At 38.9% G+C, this 22,685-nt stretch overlaps 1 protein-coding gene across 1 annotated transcript in view; it reads right to left on the bottom strand.

Moving 5' to 3' along the window:
* ITGAV (integrin subunit alpha V) overlaps positions 1-21,835 on the bottom strand; it is a 1,332,605-nt gene extending 1,310,770 nt beyond the window's left edge. The window contains exon 1 of the mRNA XM_044075123.1: positions 21,194-21,835. Coding sequence (XP_043931058.1) covers positions 21,194-21,375 — 182 coding nt within the window. The 5' untranslated portion in view covers positions 21,376-21,835. The remainder of the gene's footprint in view (positions 1-21,193) is intronic.
* Positions 21,836-22,685: the final 850 nt, after the last annotated feature.

Genomic DNA, 22,685 nt, shown 5'->3' with positions numbered 1-22,685 from the left:
GGAGACTCCATCTGCAGTAACGCATAGTACCTATTATGGATATCCGAAACCTGGGCACAATCCCACAAAAACATTTCATCATCCTATAGACCATGTCCCCAAAGGAAATTTGCTCAGAAGAATTATCTAGAGTAAGAGAATACTCCTCCTCAGACCATAGTCTAAAGGGGAAGGAATCTGGGTAGAATAAGCAAGGGAGTCATTATCAGAATCCACCTCAGAAGAATGCAATTCTCTGGGCATTTTAGGGGAAGAAAAGAACCAAGGAGTAGCAGGAACTGAAACCCCTTGAGGAGGCTGCAATGACAGTAAAGCATGAAATAACTCCTGAATAAAGGCCTGCCACTCACTTTGTGGATCCCTAGGAGCAGAAGAAACATGGGTAGTTTTCGGTTTCTTTTTTAAGGGGACAACCATCCTAGAAACCTGAGAAGGCCCAGACTCAGGACGGCATTCCACAACCACAGTAGGAACGTCCTCCCTAAAGAAAAACTGCAGAACCCCTCTAGACCCCCTCAGAAACAGTCAACAGTGGTTCCCTCTAAACTCCAAGAACAGACGCTTGCAAAGCCTCATCGGACATGCTGCCCACCAGATCATCACCAGTCTTCAACCTAGACACAGTAGAAGAATGTGAGAAAACAACCGGGTGAGCCTCCAGGTGCATAACAACCTCAGGAGAAACTCCCGGCAGAGGCTGGACAGCGGAAGACTCTGGTCTTACCTTATGCACCTTCTTCCCAGATGGCTGACCCTTAGGGCAGGAAGTTCCAGTTCCATCCGTAGTACCTGCAGCAAGAAGTTTAAGCTGCTGGTTCTCAAGGTACAAGGAAAGGGAAGAAAGCCTACTACAAAGAGTTTTAAGGACAAATGCCTGACAAATTGAACAAGATATATGGTTATGAGCAGCACCTAGGCAAAAAAGATACTTATTGTGGTGGTCTTTTTGAGGAATCAGTCTCCCACACTGGCATTTACCTTTCCTGGATGACATTAACCCCAAACAGCACAAAATGAACAGAAAAAGTAACCAAAAACCCAACAGGGTACTTATCTGCAACTGTGAGGACTCCAACAAACAGGAGTAAGCACAGAAATGCCAACAAACAGAAGAATGGTACAAAAAGGATGGAGTAACAGACCAACGGTTAAAACAGCATTTGGACGGGTGGCAAATAAATTCTGAGGATGGTATGCCTGAACGTCACCTTTATGCCCTACCCTACACAAGGACTGTGCAGGAGACGTTCAGCATACCTTAAAGCAACGATAGACTTTTGTAAACTGGTCGGACAGAGGGCTTCATGGCAGGGAATCCCATTTGTAAGAAATACTGCAGCAATGAATGTAAGGCCATCTTTACAATACAAAACATAAGAAGACAAAGAGGAAAAGTAGAAAAAATATTAGTAATGGAGAAGTTAAAGAAATAGAACTGAAGTTATGGAGTATCTGCGAAGTGAAGGATTCAGTGTAGAAAATCTAGCTCAGAAAGCACCACAGCAGGACAGAGCAATGGATATCCAAATTAAGGAGAAACCCGTGGAACAGAAAGCAATTGGTCAGTTGCCATATGAAGATATTTTGGAGCCTTCCACAGGAAACCAGTATAAACACTCACTTGAAGATAAACAGCAAGGGAAAAGGAACAGGAAACTGTGGAAACTCTGATGCAGTCAGTGTTGAGGAGTGATAAGCCAGTGAGTTCCCATACGACAGAGCAATGGATGGCACATGATGAAACTGAAGAGAATGTGCCACAGGAAAATGCTATAGAACTTTCTATAGAATGCCTGCAGCAAATGCAGAACAAACAAATGTGCCCTCATTTAGAAGAAAATGAGCTAAGAGAAGAGTTGCTTGACTTAATAGAGAAAGATAGACTGCAGAAGGTCAATACAATCCAAAAGGTCAAAAAAGTTTGATGAATACAGTGAACACAGTAATTAGGACTGTCCACAGAGATCCATGCGATATAACAGAAGTAAACAGGATATATTACTGTGCAACTAAATTAATAACAGATAAAATTCTACCACGAGAAAGTGTCACTGTTAGAACAGTATAGAGGAGGGAACAGATCAACAAAAATACTCAGAAGGATAGACGTGATAAAAGCAATGTGCAGTATTAAAATGGATCAGGCTATATCTTGCACTATTGCAAATAAACTAAAAACCTCAGCACATGCAGAAAAACTTAGAAGATACACAGATAAATATAAAGGAAAAAGTACAAAATAAGCAATTTGTTGATGACCCCCAAAAACTTTTCTAGAAAATTGGGAAACAAAGCAAAAGGAATTGAAAGACCACCCAAAAAAGAAGAAATAGACACACTTTGGAGAAATATCAATGAAGAGTCTACAGCACATAATAAAGATGCTAAATGGATAGAAGAACTAAAAGAAAAAATAAGAAGTTCAGACGTACAAGATATGAAATGGGATGAAATAACAGCCAGAGAGATTGAAGTAAAGTTAAGAAAAGCCTCCCAATTGGAAAACCCCAGGCCCACATGCACCTAACTTCTGGATAAAAGTATTAACATCTTTGCATGAAGATTTAGCCATGAGTAAGAACTATTTATAGGCACACCCCAGACAGACACCAACTTGGGTAACAGGAGGAAAAACAATGCTCCTTCTTAAGAGCGAACCTGCAAGTTATCCTAAAAATTATAAACCAATAACTTGCCTTCCAATGACATATAAACTATACATCGGAATCGATGCCGACAGAATTCAGTCATTTAGAAGAAAATTCAGTCATGTTAATAGAACAAAAGGGTAATAAAAGAAAGTCATATGGAACAAAGGCTCATTTGTCGCTAAATAAAGTCATAATGGAGAACTGTGAAAAGGGGAAGAATCTAAGTATGGCATAGACTGACTACAAAAAAGCATTTGACAGTATCCCACATTCATGGATAAAAGAGTGCTTAAAAATGTATAAGATATACCCTACACTGATGGATTACATTACAATGACCATGAAACAGTGGCAGACCACTTTGCAATTAAGCAATGATAAAGGACAAATTATTATTCCAGGGATAAAAATTCAAAGGGAGATATTCCAGGTTGACTCCCTGTCACCACTACTATTCTGTCTTGCCCTTAACCCATTACGCTGTTTACATAACAGATTAGGCCATGGCTATAATTTGGCTCCTAAAAAACAACGAAGTGTAAAGACTTCTCATCTTCTCTTTGTTGATGATTTAAAACTATATAGCTCATCAGTTGAGGAACGGAAAGCACAACTCCAATTAGTCAAAACGTTTTCAGATGATTTAAGAATGTCACTTTGTCTTGATACATGTGCAAGAACAACCTTTAAATCAGGAAAACTGCAGCACCAAGAAAATATCAGTTTGGGACAAGAATGTGATATAAAGAACTACAGCAAGAGGGAGTGTATAAATACTTGGGAAATGTTGAAAGGATCAACAATAAAACATGAACACACGCAAATAAAACTTAGTAAGGAATATTTTAGAAGACGTAAATTAATTCTGAAGACAGCATAGATATCTGAAAAAAATTCAAGCTACAAAACAAATTTGCTCTTCCTGTCCTAACTTACAGTTTTTGAGTGATTGACTAACCCCAATATGGGGTTGGATATATTAGACAGGAAAACAAGAAAAATGATTCATGCTCATCAAATGATTTATAAAAATCAAGGTTATATATTCGTTGCTTAGAAGGAGGTATGGTCCTCCTTGAAACTGATTACATGTAGAGATCAGCAATCGTGGGACTGCACACATTATCTGCATACCTCACAAGACCACAAACGTTGTGAAAGTTTTGAAACATGAGGAGAATAAATCCAAGATGATTTCCCTGCTTAATTTAGTAGAAGCATATCAGCATCAAGCAGGAATAGAAATCAACCAGAAGTAGATTAAATATCAGGCAGCAACTGAATGTGCCAAGAAAAAAAAAAACAAAAGAAAAAATATAAGGTGAAAGATCAGAAGAGAAGGCAAGAAATGTGGAAAATGCATAAATATAGTTGCAAGTACAGAAAACTTCTGGAAGAACCCCATGTTGATCAGGATCAAACGCAGAAATGGTTAAGGAGAGGCAAATTCAAACCAAAAGATGAAAGGTTAATATTGGTGTCCCAGGATAGTGTACTACGTACACATTGGTTTACAAAGCCCATTGAACATGTGGGAGAAATGGACAAATGTAGGACTTGTAAAACAGAACTGGAAAGAGTCACACACCTTGTTGCTGGTTGTGACATACTAACGGCAGGAGGACTGTATACTGAAAGGCATAACAATGTGGCAAGACTGTTGCACTGGGGATTATGCAAACATTATGGTACTGAAGTAAAAAACAGTGGAAACAAAGCATCATAGAAAATGATGAAGTCTTACATCACATGGGATCATCCATTCCAACAGTTCAAAAAGACAGATGCGAGAAAACCAGATATAGTGGTCTATGAAAAGAAGACAGAAGTAGCAATGATCACTGAATCGCTACACCTGGTGACTACAGTGTCTTGCATACAGTGACAAAAAGTCATAATACATTAGGATTTGCAGGCAGAAACAAGAGCAATGTGGAAGAAAGATAGCCAGACAGTTCCAATAGTTGTAGGAGCAAAGGCTCAACAGGAACAAAAAATTCAAAATGACTTAAATAAAACTCTGTTTTAATGAAATGATAAAAAATTCCACATAAGCGCTTTCGCCTGGAGGCATACCAGGCTTTTTCAAGATGAACCATGATTAAAAATTCAAGGCTTAAGTACTTTCTAGCCCAAATCATGTGACTAGAATAGCAACTAATAAAATATGCAAATCAGATGTTAAAGTGCCAACAGCAATTCATTCATTCAATGAAATTATACAATGTCTAATAACCCATAAAATTGTACTAAATAATGTAAAAACATGTGTTTAAATTACAACTCGTAATAAAGCATGTATGACTGTTTTATAAAGCTACAAACAAACAAACAGTCTTAAAAAATTATTTTCATGTCTAAAAAATCTATTAAGAATTATTGGTTTCTAAGACCTCTGTTAATCATATGAAATGTTAACCAAAGTTTGAAACATCCACTCAAAACAAAATGTTGTCCAAAATAACTGGCAATGAACAACCCATCTAAAATTTTTTTTATAATGAACAAAATCATAACTTGGCCCTCCTCAGTTTCAAAACACTCATAATACTAATACTGTCCTTTAAACCAGGAGGCTTAGTTGCGTTCAACTTGAGCTGCCACAACAGTTCCTTGTATTCAAGTAGGGTTTCCCAATCACCCCCTCTACTGTCATGTAGGACAAGAATCTACTGTCATCTATGTTGCCAATACATGTAACACCATACGAACTGCAGAAAGAGTCATTACTGGGCACATCATGGGTGCTGCGAAGAGCACTTCTGGCTGACATCAAAGATTGAAACAATGCTAATTTCATGAACTTTAATCGTACTTTGACTTAGGAATGGGTCTGCTCACATCATGTATTAAAAACCCAAAAGACTGAGAAATTAAAACCAAATGCACATATGTATACAGACAATATTGGTGTAGCCAATTAACCAGCATGTTGTTTGTTTATCTATTTTTTTATTATTATTTTTTTTTAGGTCAGGGGTCAAAATACCCAATGCAAAAATGAAGCAAGGAAAGGTAAAACTAGCAAACTCAGTGACGATGATCAGAGGTAAGGACTGTACCCAAGAGTACAGAGCTCTGATCTTTCTCTGAAACACAATGTCACCCATATATGTTTTTTATTCATTCATTTTTTTGTTTATATATATATATATATATATATATATATATATATATATATATGGGTTACCTTCAGTTCACTTGACAGCCCACTTCCCCAAAACCCAGTTTACGACACATCACAAACATTCTCAAAGCCAATGTTTCCCAAAAGGTAAGTAAACACTTGGCCATCCCGATGGAATAACTACCTGAAGAAAACTACCCCCCCCCGCATCCCCTTACTAAATATACCAGCTACAAGAGCACACTACCTTGGGGGTAAGGGACAAAGTTCAAGTAGATGGCCAACTGTTCACTAACCTCACAGATACCAGCAGCTTTGGGAATGTCAGTAATTTGAAGTGTCGGGTGAATGTGTGTCAGGATGGAATAACTACCTGAAGAAAACTACCTCCCCACATCCCCTTACTAAATATACCAACTACAAGAACACACTACCTTGGGGGTAAGGGACAAAGTTCAAGTAGATGGCCAACTGTTCACTAACCTCACAGATACCAGCAGCTTTGGGAATGTCGGTAATTTGAAGTGTCGGGTGAATGTGTGTCAGGAAGGTGGACTGTCGGTAAACTGAAGGTAACTTCTCTCTCTCTTTATAGATTTATATATACATATATTATATATATATATATATATATATATATATATATATATATAAAACACACACACACACACACACACACACACACACACACACACACACACACACTACATACACACACACACACACATTTAAATTTATACATACTACATACACACACACATTTAAATTTATATATATATATATATATATATATATATATATATATATATATATATATATATATATATAGCTTTCCTTGTTATTTTTTCCTTTCAAACTTAGTATGAGCCATTCTAAATTCTTTTGGTCATCACATTTTGCAGTTAGTGTTCAGATTTAAGTAATTCATCTCTGATGGATATTTGCAGTGCACTGACGGACATAACCTCAAAACAAATGTGGATATTTTGATCTATTTTTGAATATATCCTGTTTGAATATTAATATTAGCCCAACTTATTTACATCATATTATCCAGATATGCTGCAGCTCCAAGAAATGCATTTCATATAAATGAGTATCTGAAACATAATGGACAAGGTTACATATTTGCCTGTTCCTCCTCATTGATAAAGTCATACTGACGAAGCAGTCATGTTAAAGAAAATAGCCAACATGTTGAAAGGCAGAGAGACTTACCATAAAGTGAACATAAAATTTAATTTCTAGGCTCAGAATCAAACTAGCTAAGTACCTTTTAGACACACTGAAGTATTTTCTTCAAGGGCAGAGTTTAAGGGGAAGGATTTAATATTGTAATCTGTCAACAAGATGAATCTGCCTCTGCAACCTAGCAGGACTGCAAATTAGTTTATCAAAGTTTTCAGCTCCCTGTACTTGAATACAATAGGTCTAAAACATGTTGATGAGATGTTAAGGGCACAATGTTTATGTCCTCATTTTTATAGGATTCTCTGCCACTTATAACTTACAACCAGTAGGGACATGAATCTTGACCACCACAACGCATCAATCTTTTTGTCTCAAGCTCATTATAAACCACCATTTCCTTGATACCCATTTCTTAAGCATGTGAAGCTAAAGAAATTCTCATTTTGGTTTAAGATATTGTTTCAGTCCTTTGAGATGATTAAATCTGTCATACAATAATCCACTTTAAGATATTGTTTAGATGCACAATTTAAAACATGGGCAATTATCATAGTAAAATCATGGTATCATGAGCTTGCAACTCTCGAATCCAGTAAGGAGAGCCTGTTTGTCAGGACCTTGTTAAAGCATGAAGGAGCAGAATTCAACACTTAATTGGCATAAAGGAAGCCTTGTCAATGAATAGAAGGAAGCAGCAAGTCTGTTTAGTTTCCCCATGCATGCAGAAGGCTAACAAGCAAACAGAGGTAAGGCTCAAGTTCTTATATTCAGGTTATGCAGAATCCGATCACAAAAAAAAAAAAAACACTAAGCACTCTGTAAAATACTAGGGCCTTTCACACATACTACAAAGTACTTTGCAGCACTTTGGATTACTCCGCATACAGGCCTTCTTTTCTTGCTGTAAACAAAGTTTTAACTGCTATTTTATCTGTATTTAGCGTTTTATTCCCTGCACTTAAAGTTAAAGTTTGTTTGTTTAATTTTACTGTTGAGGCTGCCCACTCAAGTGCGCTAGCCTTTGCATTTAAAATACTGCTGTTTCCCTGCATTTTTCTGTAGCTTTCTTACAAAAAAAGAAAAAAAAATATCCTTGTTTTTCCACCTTTCTTTGACTAGATTAGTCTATTATACAGGCTTTGCTGTATTCTGGACTTTGGGATAGTTCCTGTGTTGCCCACTGCCTTACTTGGATAGAAGGAAGTTTCTTTGCTCACCAGTGGGAGTGGGGAGCCTTGAGCAGCCTATCTGTCCCTGAAGGAGTGACCTCAGCACAAGATCTAGTAGTAATTGGTCGTTTTGGACCATTTCTAGCTCTTTTGAAGTTTCCTGTATAAAAATCCGCGTTTGCATGGCTTTGCGCGATTGTGTGCATAGCGCAGCACCGGTTAAACAAGTTTAAACTATTTCTGGCTCCACCAAGTCTGCTCTTCAGTTTTTCCCTTAAAACCGCTCTACTTCAATAAAAATCAGTCTATTCTCTATCTAAAAAGCCCAGCACTTGCTCCTAAAGCATTTTTTCACAGGTAAAGCACTCAAACAAAAGAAAGCACTACATCCACCTACAATCCCCTTGAGTATCCATTTCCCTTTAGGTCCTTTCTGGCTCAGTTACTCAGCAATCCTTTACACTATTCTAGCATGCCGAGAGGTTAATTACTGGCATCCTCTCCAGTTCAGCTGGTGAATCTGGGAATCTTGAGGCAATGTTACAACTGCCTCATGTACACAGACAACCCTCTCCTCCTCCCAACAAATACAAATATATGTGAGAGATGCAACTATATAGCCAAACTGTAGGCTGAGCACTCTCGACTCAGTACTGGCAAGACCAGTCAGGAGGAGAAGGTAACCACACACAACACAAACCCAGTCTCACATAGGCCAAACACAACTGAAAACCAAACACATAAACCCACAAAGACATACTCTGAGGCTCTAATTAAAAATCTACCAAAACAACAGAGGCCTCCAAAGCAGACATCCAAGAAACCACTACCTCAAAACATAGCACATGCAACACATATTTCTCAAAGTCAGTGTGCCAAACAGTCACAGCCCTTAAGGCCAAACAACATGCCTGATACACTTGTAATAGGGGACTCTATATAGTCAGACACACTGACGCCCTGCTCACCAGACTGAACAAGGAAAAGGTTACAGTAAGCTGCCTGTTGGGCGCTAGAATCTGACACATAACACAAGCACTCAGGTCACTTCAAAGCAAGTACAAATACGACTCAGTCATTGTCCATGCCGGCGTGAATGACCTGAGACATACCTCCCTGGACTACATGAAAAGAGACATAGAGGAGCTCTCCAATTATGTAGCCCAGGCCGGTATGACCCTGACCCTGAGCAGCATCTTACCCTCACCAAGAATGATGCCACAGTACAAAGACAAAATGATCAGCTTTAATAATTGGCTCAATTACTGGTGTCATTCTAGGGGGATCCAATGTCTGTCTGCTTGTGATGACATGCTTGACAAGCCATGCTGCTTCACAAGGGATGGCTTGCACCTGTCACCCCTAGGCTTCCGGATATTAGCAAAGGCTCTTGCCACCCCCATAGTGCCTTTTTAGGCAAGGCTCAAAAGACAAACCCACCTCCCTAGAAAACACAAGTGGAAAAAAACTAAGGGTAATGCTGCTCAACACCAGAAGTCTAAACCTCAAGATGCAGGCTCTCTCATTATGGAGAGCATCAATGTTTGTGCAGTGACTGAAACCTGGTTCAAAGCTCCTGAGAGCACCCCAGCACTAGCAGGTTATACCTCATATCATGCTTTTCGGCCCCATAACTTAGACCGAACCACAAAGGGAGGGGGAGTGTCCATAGTCAAAGACACCCACACCTCCAGGTTAGTGGCAACACACAAAGCATCGGAGACAATCCATGTCAACTAACCATAGGCAAAACTGCCCTACAGTTTGTAGCATGCTACAGACCACCCTCTCAAACTCAGGAACCCCACTCAGCTTTCCTGAAGACAGTCGAGAGTATGAATGCCTCTCCAAATACCATCATATTGGGAGACTTCAACTACCCAAACATAGACTGGGAGCATTACTCAAGCCCCAACACCCTAGCCCAAAGGTTCCTAGAATTCATAAACTCAAATGCGATGGAACAACTAGTCACCACTCCCACAAGAGGAGATAATATACTAGACCTGATCATCACAAACATGGGGACACAATGCTCCACACCGGAAGTATACCCCTCACTGGTGAGATCAGACCATAAACTAATCTCACTGGAAATCCACATCCCGCCCCCACCCCCAGCAAAAAAGACCACAGTGAGGAGCTTCTCAAAAGCTGACTTCACACTTCTTAAGACTGAAGTGGTATCCTTCAAGGCCCCTGGGCCAGTGAAATAACAGCCCACACCGCTGAATCCTTTATAAACCCCTTCTACGGACACCTTCAAGAATGCATGGATCACGCAATCCCAAATAAAACCAAGACCCTTTCCCCCAAAGGCAGGAGTCCAGTCTGGTGGACCCCAGCCATAAACAACCTTTACAACAGGAGGAGAAAGCTACTACAGGACAGAGCAAAATCCCAAAAAGGGAAGGCATCTCTGATCAGTACTAGCAAAAAACTACGATCACTCATAAAATCATCCAAGGCCAACTTTGAGAGAAAAAAATCGCAAGAGACACTAAGGATAATCACAAGGCCTTCTTTAGTTATGTTAGAAACATGGGTGGAAACTCCCAGATATGCTCAGTCCCACAGATATTGCCAACATCCTGGCAGACCGGTTCAGTGCAAATTTCTCCCCCCCAAAAGGAGAAATATCTATCCCAGCTGAATGTAGCCTCCCTGACATCACAGATGTCCAGGTGAGAGCCGCCCTCTCCAAAGCTAAAAACACAGCACCAATGGGACCAGACGGTGTCCCGGGTTGCGTGCTGCATGAACTCCAAGAGGAACTAAACTCGCACATAAGGCTGCAGTTTAATCTTAGCCTTACTACAGGATACGTACCCAAAGAATGGCATACAGCAACAGTGGTTCCACTCCACAAAGGAGGTGCTTCTACAGACCCTGGAAATTACCTCCCCATAAGCTTGACGAGCCTGGTCTGCAAAGCTATGGAGAGGATCATTATGGAACTCATAAACAAAGACATTGGGGACCTACAGACACTTGATCCTACCCAATTCGGCTTTGTTAAGGGCAGATCCTGCCTTTTGAACCTGGTCGACTTTTTTGAAACAGTCACTAAGGCCATTGATGAGGGTAAGGCAGTTCACACAGCCTACCTTGACCTTGCAAAAGCCTTCGACACAATACCCCACTCGGGCATCATAGACAAGCTCACCAGCTTAAATGTAAACCCATATGTCATAAGATGGGTTGCAAACTGTCTAAAGGACAGAACCCACAAGGTCAGAATTGCTGGAGCCATGTCAGACTCTAAGCCAGTCACAAGTGGTGTCCCACAGGGCTCAGTCCTGGGACCCCTCTTGTTCAGCATTTATTTTTCAGAAGTACAAGCAAACATAGGAAGATTGTGGCTGACAAAGTTCTCAGATGACTGCAAGCTGGGTGCCATAACTGATACTCCAGCGGACACTAGCATCCTTCAGAAAGGCCTCACAGAAACAGATAACTGGTGCCAGAGCCATGGCCTTAAACTGAACGCCAAAAAATGTATAGTCATACCCTTTGGGAAAAACAAAGTACCCACAAACTACCACATAGGTGGTAATCCATTAATTACGGAAGAAGTAATCAGGGACCTAGGGACCCAAGTTGACAGTGACCTCTCATTTGACACCCACATTGCCAAGGTGGTTAGGAAGACTTTCTATATTGCCCACCTTATCATGAAAGGATTCACATCTAGATCAAGAGAGGTCATTGTGCCCCTATACTCTTCCCTTATCAGGCCCATGATTGAGTACAATGCCCCATTTGGTATGTACCTTACCCGGCACCTGCAGCAGTTAGAAAGACCCCAGAAGTACATCACCAAGAGGATCAAGGGTCTCAAACATATGTCATATGCTGCCAGACTAAAGAAACTCCAGCTCTATTCAGTCGCATACCGCCTACTCAGAGGAGATCTATGCCTGATGTACAAGGCCATGACCAATCCAGAATTAATGGACATGCTCCACCTGAAAAAATCCAAATCCACCAGAGCCATGAGAGACTTGAACCTCAACACAGAAATAAATAGGACATGCTGGAGGGACAGATTCATAACCCAGAGGCTCCCTACACTCTGGAACAGAATCCCAGTCCATGTTAGGCAGAGCCCCTCACAGACTCTCTTCAAGAGAAATCTTGATGAGTGGATGGGAGATCGTAGTTTTACCCCGGGGGTCATCTCTGTGTCACTACTAGACAGAGGCACAGTAAACTAAACCCTAAATGGGCACAGTATTATCATTCCAAGGGGTGGCGGAAGCCACACACACTCTGGCTAGGCTTATAAATGCCCTAGGGCAGATAGCCTAGTATGAACCTATGAACCTTACCCAAAAGATCTTCACAGAAGTCCACAAATCCTTGACAACTAGGATAAGCATTAAACAGTGCCTTTAAAAATAAAATAGGTTTCCACATGCAAGAAGTTTGAAAATCCATGATAGCTTCTGTGATGAAGCATGTGATTTTTTTTCCAACTAATCTCTGTCTATTCCAGGGTCTGTATTTTATATTATACATATTTTTTATCCATCTCCTTTGCTTAGGTGAAGTATGCATTTTATAATTTAAGACAGTTTCATTTATTCACACATTTGTCTGCTAACATTACTGCTGTGCTTCCCCAGTTAGGGAACCTCAAGCAGCTACCCTGGTTTCAGTGCATAAGTAATCTTTCTTCTAATAACTCCATCTTGTCTGTAATATCACCATCTCTATACAGCTATCTTTATTATTTTGTTTGTATTTTATTTACTCAGCCAGTGCTCATGACAATATAACCGAGTTTTGATGTGTACATTTTAATCAACATTTCTCATACTCTAACTGCTGTGATTTTACCAGCACCCCCCCCCCCTCCCTTGATGCTTATACTCTACAATTTGAGTAGTTATTTGCTGATGGTATTACATTGTCCAATAAAGAAGTAGCAGCTTGCTACAGTCATGTCGGGGAAGAGCACCGTTGTGTTTAACTTGAAATTGTTCACATATAATTTGACTATCTGTAGTCACTGGAAGACAGACATTTGTTTTTAAGTCTTAAGTAATCTGTTTAGGTAACAGGAAGATAGTCATACTGATATCATCAATGAAATTCAGAGAAGTCACCCTTGCAAGCTGTACCCAATAAATGCAAGTTTTCTGAATAAACTTTTTAGCCAGCCCTAGCCAAAAACGTGAGTATCTGTGGACACTGTGAGAGGTCTACATGCTACCCTGTTTATAATGATAGGCTTAAAACAGTTTAAGAGATTATTGCCTTGTCTGGTATGGTAATGCTCAGCAGGTTACATACCTGTCTTTGGTGCTGGAAAAATTAGAAGGCTGTGCGTCATATTTTCACTCCAGGTGATTGGATTTCTGACACGGCAGTACAGCACTGGGGTGTGCTGTGCTCCTGAGAGTGCTGTCCTTCGGATGAGATGTTAAACAGAAATCCTACCTGCCGATACTGATGGTAACTCAGGTACACATAAAATATTCCATGGCACTTATCAAAAGAGTAGGGAAAATTCCCTAGTGCCTTGGCCAAATTTCCTCTTGTCAGTATGAAAACAAACTCCGGTCTTCCCTGAATAAAGGTCATTAGCCTAGTGGATCTAGCCTGGTCAACAACGTATAAATAAAAATAAATAAGGAAATGAAGCAAAGGCTGCTAGCTGTACCAAACAGAGATAAACACACTACGAATGTTAATTTCTTTGCCACTATAGTTTGTTGATGGTAACATTGGTTCATTTTCTTTACTATTTATTGTTGCACTGTTTTATTTTTTCTTTACCCCTGGCAGACCTAAAACATTTTCCAAAAATTGTTTTTAACTGTAATAGTGCCAGTTCTGTGGTAATCATTTGCCCGGTAAGGCCCTGCTATCAACCTTCAAAATTTCATTAAAAGAACATCTAAACAACACTTGACTATGCACCTGCTCTGCTCTAAGCTGATCTCACTTCTATCTCACCTTCCCCCACTCCATTTTTTATGATAATTTTATATTTAAATATATCTTTGTCATTACTCAAACATAAACAATGACACTGTTTATTATTACATACTACATCTTCCTTATTATATACAGTATATACCGGTCATTTATTTATGTTGAAACTTTTCAAGTGCTTATTGTTAAAAATGAAAGCTGTTACTGTAAATTTTGAAATTAAACTTATGTATGTACTTGTAGATTTTTTCCCCGGGCCTCCACTGAAAATGGGTTCTGCTGACCCAGTCAGACTATCCCAGTAAACAAATGTAAAATGAATAAAATAAATACATACATACAAAAGCTACATATAGTATGTAGTGATTTGAAAATGAAAATTTGGGCAGTTAATTGTAAAGTGTCAATAAAGCACTTTTTGATCAAATGCATATGCTCAAGCGGAAGTCCTTCTGTAGAAATCATACTCCTGTAAATGTTCTTTATTTCCACTCAGCCTTATCCTAACCACCACATTAACAACGGCATTTACAGGTAGCAACAAAGGTAATGCCATACCACTGGACACACTGCCCATTACTGCTCCTTAGCATATTATTACATCAATAACAAGGTTTATGCAGTTTTGGATTAAAGTAGTTTCTGCACTTCCCTTAGGTTTATATAATTCTTTACACACACATACACACACATACACACACACACATATACACACACACGAGGAAGTGATAAATGAAAGACCAGTTTTTGGCAATGTTTTTGGCTGAAGCTAGAACAAAAAGATGCCGTTAAAAAAGGAGAGCTATTAACGCATATCTAAATATTGCAAGATAAGAATCAGTTTGAAAATGTAATAAAAAGCTGGGAAAATGAGAACAAAAGACAAATTACAAAAGAAAAATGAAAAGAAATGTTTGGGGCTCTCAAGTATGCAACAAATTCCAGAGGCTTTAGGACTTTTGCATGGAAGTACTCGCATAGGCATTTGTATACCCCAAGTAAACTCCTGAGGATTTTTCCCTAAGAAAAACAGTAAATGTTAGAAACGTGATGGAGAAGAGGAAATGGGGAACATGTTTTTTGAGAAAGTAATGCATTTGGAAGATTTTAAAAGTACTCCAAAGGGTACACTAATATAAATGTTGGTGAGAAAGAGTAACTATAACTACAGAAATTATTCTTTTCAGCTGGGATATAGGATCTAAATTGCCTACGCAGTGCAATGCCTTACTAAACTTGAAGTTACTGGCAGCCAGATAAATAAATAAATAAATAAAACAAACAATTATTAGCAAATGGAATAAAATCTAAGTGCTGAATATTGTAAATGAGACAAATGAACAGGAGGTAGGATTTAGAGAACAGAGAAGGAGAAACCTTCAGACAAATAAATAGAATTTACAGGAACAACAGATTCAGAATATTGCTCAGGAGGTAGAGTAAGATTCAAAGGAAGGCAGGAAATTAGCAAGTTATGTAATGCTGGAGTGAATGAAAATTAAAAAGCAAACATTATGTATACTGCTTATCAACATTAATGGAAACTATTACTACGGTTTTATTTTTTGTCAATGTATGTGAACTCATACTGCAACTTAAAATGTGATCATTTAAAAATATATTAAAAAAACAACTGCTCCACCTTATATCTTGAATGGTGTATTTTGTTAACACTTCCTTCATTCCTCCCCTAAATTTACATTGGAACTTAAAAGTTTAAATTCTAACTATAATGACCTCAGGCTAACAAAACTGGCATCCATCTCTGGAATTTTTTCTATAAATCAAAATCTTCTGCCTTTTACTCATTCAATTTTGCAGTCAACCACCAAGCTGCAAAATATACAAAGTACTTGCCTGATGGAAAAAAAAATACATATCCGCATCATCTGCTTGTAGCTTGTCACTGTCTGAATCACCACGTGTATGTTTCCTGCTCATACATGCATGACAAACACTTTCTAGCGAGTCATTGGACCCAGTCAGTCGATCATCATTATTAACATATTGTTAATACATATAAAAAAAAAATCCGATGGCAAAATTCAATTAAACTGCCTCTGTTACTAACAGAAACCAAGACAAATTTGACAGTATAGGAATTGTATTAATCAAGCAACACATTAAAATTAAATAGAAAATGCACAGATATAACTAAAAGGAACCAAGGTAGAACTACAAAAGTAAGCAGGTCTGATGAAGTGCAGACACCATACTTTAACAATGTGTGGAAGTGATTTAAAAGGTAGTAGTCAGAAGTGGAGTGAAAACCCATTTATAAAGGAACATAAAAACAACATACTCCTTTATTTACAGTGCTCTGTTCATTCCTTAGGCAGTACTGCTGGGATGCTAGTCCCAAAGACGCAGAAAATCCAGCTCTTATTTCTGCCTAAAAACTAACATAAATCTCAAAGTAAACCAGAATGCTTGCATTACTCTTCCAATTGACTACAAAGAACAGCCTGACATGACTAATGGTAATGGCACTCATGCTATACATGACATGACATATTACTTAAGAAAGATAGCATTGCAGCATCTTGTGGCAAACATAGCTAACATATGAACTGCTCCCAATTTCTATCAATAACATCAACTTACCAAGTATTTATCTGTAGCCTTTGAAACCAATGCTGCCAAGGGTGCAACATAGTAGTGCACAGTAAAGTGCTATCAGTACAAATGTAAATCATCTGACAGTACTTAGTTTCAATATTGACCATGGTCCATTTCTTCTGTGAAAATCATAAAATAATAAAAGCACCATCACTGAACCAGATACATTGCCCATATTGACAAAAAAAATAATTGCCTGAGTCTGTAGCATGGAGGGATAAGGCCCTCACTATGACGTAGATAGCAAGACTAACACCTCTAGTGATGAAAGAGCAGGGTAGGGAATGCCAGACAGTGGCTAACACTGGATTGCTCATTCCAAGTGAAAGGGAGATATGATCTGTGGTCAGTCATGTTTCCGCTGCAAGAAAAGGACTGCACATAAGGCACTAACTGAGGAACTATACTCGGTATCCTAAACTGGTAATTACAGCTCTCAGGGTGTATATGTGTGTGTGAGTATCTCTGTCTATCTGTCTGACGGTGTGAAAGTATTCATACATCAGGAGGAGGGCACTGGACACTCTTCAGTGATTTTGTGCCTATGTCAGCCACCTGGATTTGGGGATAGGGTTTACAGAAAAGCATCTACAGCCCATGTTCAGAATGCTACAAGATGCTGATGGGGGAATCAGTGCCACATAGTTTCTGACCAAGTGATATGCACAGTATGGACACCACAGGATCTAGGTCTACGGAGTAAGTCCAATTAATCCACATTAAAAACAAGGGCACCCAGTTTTGGCACCAGAATCAAAAGGTGAGACATAGGGATCACAAGTGTGCACCATCATGACTGCCTGAATGATGGTCCTTCCAGACAGGACCTTGCTCTACGATGGGAAATTCCAGTACTGAGGAATAAATTATCTCATGTCTGATTGATGGATTATTGAAGGCTGGCAGGCGCAAAGGCAAAAATGTAAAAACAGTTAACAAAGCAAAGCTAATTAACAAAAGGCTCACAAACCTAATGAATTTTATGTCTGATGATGAATGAAATGCTGCTGTCCTTCAATAAATCTGACACTCACTACATTGAGGGGAAAAATGTCCAATAAATATACAAAAGCCTTTAAACACTTATTAAAAAAAGGCAACAATGTCAGACTTGAAAGGCAACAATGTCGGACTTGTTTGTATGCGGTTTTTCTTTTGTGTTTTAACTGTATTATTCAATAAAACTGTTTGGAAAATAACTTCAGTAAGCACCTTCATCTCTTAATTAAAACTTCCTTAGACAGAAGTTACATAAAAACACAGCTGATTTTTTTCCCTTACACAAATGTTACTGGTTGAACTAAAAGCTAAGCCACACTGAAACACAAATCTTACTGCCTGAATTTTATCATGTGATGGTGTGCTAGAATATTTAAACATATGCATTTTATGTAGCTTTGGTCTGAAGTCTCACTTAATCAAGAGACAAAACTGCTTGACGAAGTTTTTAACAATGGAGAGTCTTCCCAGTTTTATACTACTGCCTCTTTATTGTATACACAACAGTGAAGATTCTTCAATCTAGTCTGACTTGAACAGCTGCTAGCTATCTTCTGTTCCAGAAAGTACACAATATATAACCAGCAGTTGTTTCTGTATCAATAGTAGGTGAAGCAATGCCTTGATGGAAGGTGTGTGTGTGTGTGTGTGTGGGGGGGGGGATATCCCAATAGCTTCCAGCTCTCCCAAGTAATCCCTACTCTGCAGAAAAATAGACTTAGTCCTCAAAGCTTAGTGTTAATTAGCCACTCTGGTGGTATAGAGGGAAATAGCCCTGACTACAGCCCAGCAGACCTGTGTTTGATTAGCAACTCAGGATACTGATGGAGTGGCAGGGAGGACTGGACGTGTCTGTTCTGGCTGAGAGGGCACTTGATGATGCTCCCTAAGGACAGGTATCGTCCAGAGACAAAAGAGTTGCCCTCAGACATGGTTGATAAGCGAAGAGATGGGGAAACAGAAGTGGGTATGGCATAAAATAACCCCTCTGGACAGAAGCAACAATGGCTGAGCTTCCAGGACATCCTCAGGATCCACGACCAGCCCCAGGAATTCCAGAGTAAAGCCATAGGTCTAGGTGACTAGCTTGTAGACCAGATGTGGACGCAGAGCACTTAGGGCCAGGACAATAAGAATGATGCACAAAGTTCCCCCTCACAAAAAAAAGCTTAGTGCCAATCAAAGTAACATTTGTTTTGAATTTATCTAACTGCAGTGTTTCAAGGGAAGTGTGAAAAGGAACCTCTCTTTATAATGTATTTTTAAATGTCAAAGCAGTGATTACGTATTCCACTGATGATAACTTTTTGATAAGCAAAGTAATGGTAGGGGTAGTCACCCACTTTCTGCCAAGTAAATCATATACATGAACAAACAATTCAGGTTGGCAAAGCAGAAGTCAGACTGAAACGATATTCACCACCGAAAGTCATTTTTCCCCTCACGGTGTGGTTCAACGGGAAGGGCATAAACACTGTGCAGAGGGCCCCTTGGTTGTTCATTAAACTCTGCAAAAAGAAACAAAACTACAAATACAGTCCCCAGTGGTAAGACTGGACAGCAGCACGTCCCAGTTTTGCGTTACAGTCTGCTTAATCAGATGCCCATTATTCCTCTTGCTGTCATGGCTAATTAGGCTTACTGGACATCTACAGTCTCCATCTTGTATTTTTATATTTCATTTGTCGGGAATTATGTACAATTTATGCTAATTTATATCAAAGTACAGACATTTTCCCCTTTGGCTCTCAAAACTATTTAAATTGTGGGGTAATTTGTTTTGGTAGACCAAATAAATTGTGCAGCTGATATGTCTGAACATATCTTAAGCCAGCTATTAAGAGACTGAAAATATTCAGGTAATCAGTGGAATAAAAAAATGCATTTGAAGGAAAGTCATTTTCAGTGACTGCTTAAGCTGCTATGATTTTCCTTGCTTTTCCTATTTATATGACTGACTCCTCCTCTCTCTTTATTTTTGCATACCAAGATACTTTAACTGTAATAATACATGTATGATTTACAGAGCCACCAGGGACTAAAGGTCTTTAAATATTACCCATTGTTTGCATTCATTAAAAATTATTTGGCATCAGGGTAACCTGCTTGGCACGTGTGTCTGTTTTCAGTGCTCACCTAGCCTTGTACTTGCAATCAGACAGCAAACAAATTGAGCCTGAAGGAATCATCCCAGGACTACATAATTGATACTGGATAGTAGTGTTTTAATTCCCTACACTGGGGCACCTTTGTATGGCCACTAATCTATAGCAACCAACAAATAAGTGCTAAATGATTAGAATGATACATGCACACATGAAACATCTGCAGCCCCTCCCTACTTTACAAAGGCATTATGGGACACGTACAAATGCCCCCTGGAAAAATGTTTCACCACACACCTCATAATGCCTTAACAAGGTCAGAGTTAAACTTGTTTTGCTAGGATCTTTCTGACTACTTCCTATATGCATCTGCTGCAGGATTTACATACACACACACACACACACACACACACACACACACACACACACACACACACACACACACCTGATAAGTTGGCTTTACACTGCAATTCCCATAACCACCACCTCTCTCTTTAGCTCATATTCTGCTTTTTTGCTACAATGAACTGGTCTAACAACACAGTAACATAACTGTTGTGACATGTTGCAGAATGCAAGGTAATTACTACAAACTCTAATTTGGGAGCTCTTGGGAACGGAGTAGCATTCCCAAGTGGGCACCAAGCTACACGCATCATGAATATTTTATCAAACAAAATACCTTCGCACATACAAAAGGATTAGTGGCTCCTTATGAGAAAATTGCACTAAAACTCCAAAGTGGCTTAACGAAAGTTGTTTTGAATGCTCATGACACCTTAGTGTACTACTAAAATGAATGGATTATTGCATAAAATATTATAATTGTAAGTTTTTATGATATATTCTGGCATATCTGGAATATGTATCCATGGATTCTTGTACACAAGTACATAATTGTCAAAGTTATTCTGTTTGTATGTATTTCTGGAACTTTTCACTCCGGGCCTCCGCTGAAAATGGACCAATATCCAGTTGGACTCTCCCAGTTAACAAATGTAAAATAAAATAAAATAAATAAAATAAAATGTAGTCACTAAAAAGTATTAAAAAAAAAAAAAATAAGCTACCTTAATATGCTACTGCTGGACTATCAAATCTACTGTGTGCTTTCTACTGTTTATTTGGATGACTGAATTATTTAATGAAAAAATGTGGGAAAGTTTAGCACCAAATAGTTTTATTGAAGACATTTACACTGTTCACATGTGTAGTATGTTGTTTAACCCATATTCCGTAGAATTTAGTATACAACAAAGTAAAATGAAATGCTCGATGCTACATCAACTGACAAGCTGTCAGACGTGTATCTTCAGTTATAGCTGTGTAAACTGTCACATACCTAAACACAAACAACAGTAAATCATCGCCAGCCAGACAGTTATTTACCTTGCAGTAGGAGGTGCAAAAAAATCCACCGAAAATCCAAAGTAACTCCCAGAAGGACCAGTGTAAACTGTAGGAATATCCACATCTAGATTAAACCCAACACAACCGTCTAGCAACGCCAAAACAAAGAGAAGAAGTTTCTGAATAAGGGCTATGCCTGATCTCAAATCCATAATGTGCATCACTCCCAGTGTATCCCTTCAGGAAATGTTGGTTCTCGAACCCACGCAGTTAAACGCGAATACGTTGCTTATGCAGGGTCGCAATAGCTGTACTCCAGGACAAACTGACACAACTTAATAACGTTTTGTAAATTGTAAGGGGGAGGTATGAGCGAAACTAACAACACCCCGCATGTGCTACTTCTAACTGGTTGTTGTTCAAAGAGATCAGTATTTAGTTAGCTGTAGTCGGTTAGTTACCACAGTACAGTGCATTTGTCCTTATTTGTACATCCAATCACAGAATGCAACACTACAAATTACCCAGAATTATTTTCTGTGCGGGTCCTGCTAACTCCCTTTAAAGTAAGTTAACGGAACAGGAATGTTTATGCCCCCCACAGCCGAGGATACTACAGGCAAATGCAGAACTATTACAAAGTATCCTAGCAGGAAGTGAGACAGAATCAAACAGTGAGACGTAGGCAGGAAACTTCCGCAATGCTCCTCTTCTCCACCCTTCTCATCACTTCTTCTGTTCAAAATGAGTCGAGCATAAAGAAGAGGAGGTGGGATGGGCAGCCGATGATAGAGTTTGCTGGAAAATCCAGAGGTGCTTTCCCAAATTGCTTGTGCTAAAGAAAGATGTATTAGTTTCTGTTGGAAATCCCGGTCCAAGCCAGTGACATACTTAAAACTTACTTTCCATGTGTTACAATATGGGAAGAGTGCTATGCCTTTTTCCGCTCTCAGATTTAACAAAACTTCTCCTAGAATTTCTATATACAAAAGTACGCCGTGTATAGCAATACTTTAGTAAATAGGGCTATACTATCGCGTATTATATTAGGTCCAGTATTTTAAAACCATACCACTCAACTGTATAGATTTTCGTCTCATATTTTTGCTCAGTACCCTATAAAATTTCAACACAGCGTAAAGAGCAGTTTCTTCACATGTGCTTAAATTAGACTTATAAAATGGAAAATACTTCATCAGTCAGTACACTGGCATTTTTAAATAAACGAGGAATGAATTCACTAAATAACGAGACATTTGAGTTTGAGACTTAATAGCCATTAGAAAACATTTTTGTTTTTCTGATAAATCACTATGGAATGCAGTCATTCAGTATGCTAGACATTAGAGTTTCATATTTCTTATTATTCAGGAAATGCACGTTGATGCAAAACCTTTAGTTCTAGTAATTTTTTTTAAGGTTAACACGAGTAATATTTAAAAATTGTCCCTAGTTTTAAGACTTTACCCCCCACCACACACACACATCCATCAATAACTTTTGCCTTTGTTCAGAAGTCTTGCACAAAGAA

This window comes from Protopterus annectens, chromosome 6.part0 (genome assembly GCF_019279795.1).
Source record: "Protopterus annectens isolate FY-2018-M chromosome 6.part0, PAN1.0, whole genome shotgun sequence".
NCBI lineage: Eukaryota > Metazoa > Chordata > Ceratodontiformes > Protopteridae > Protopterus > Protopterus annectens.
The sequence above is the reverse complement of the archived record's forward strand: the minus strand, read 5'-3'. Positions and strand labels throughout refer to the sequence as shown.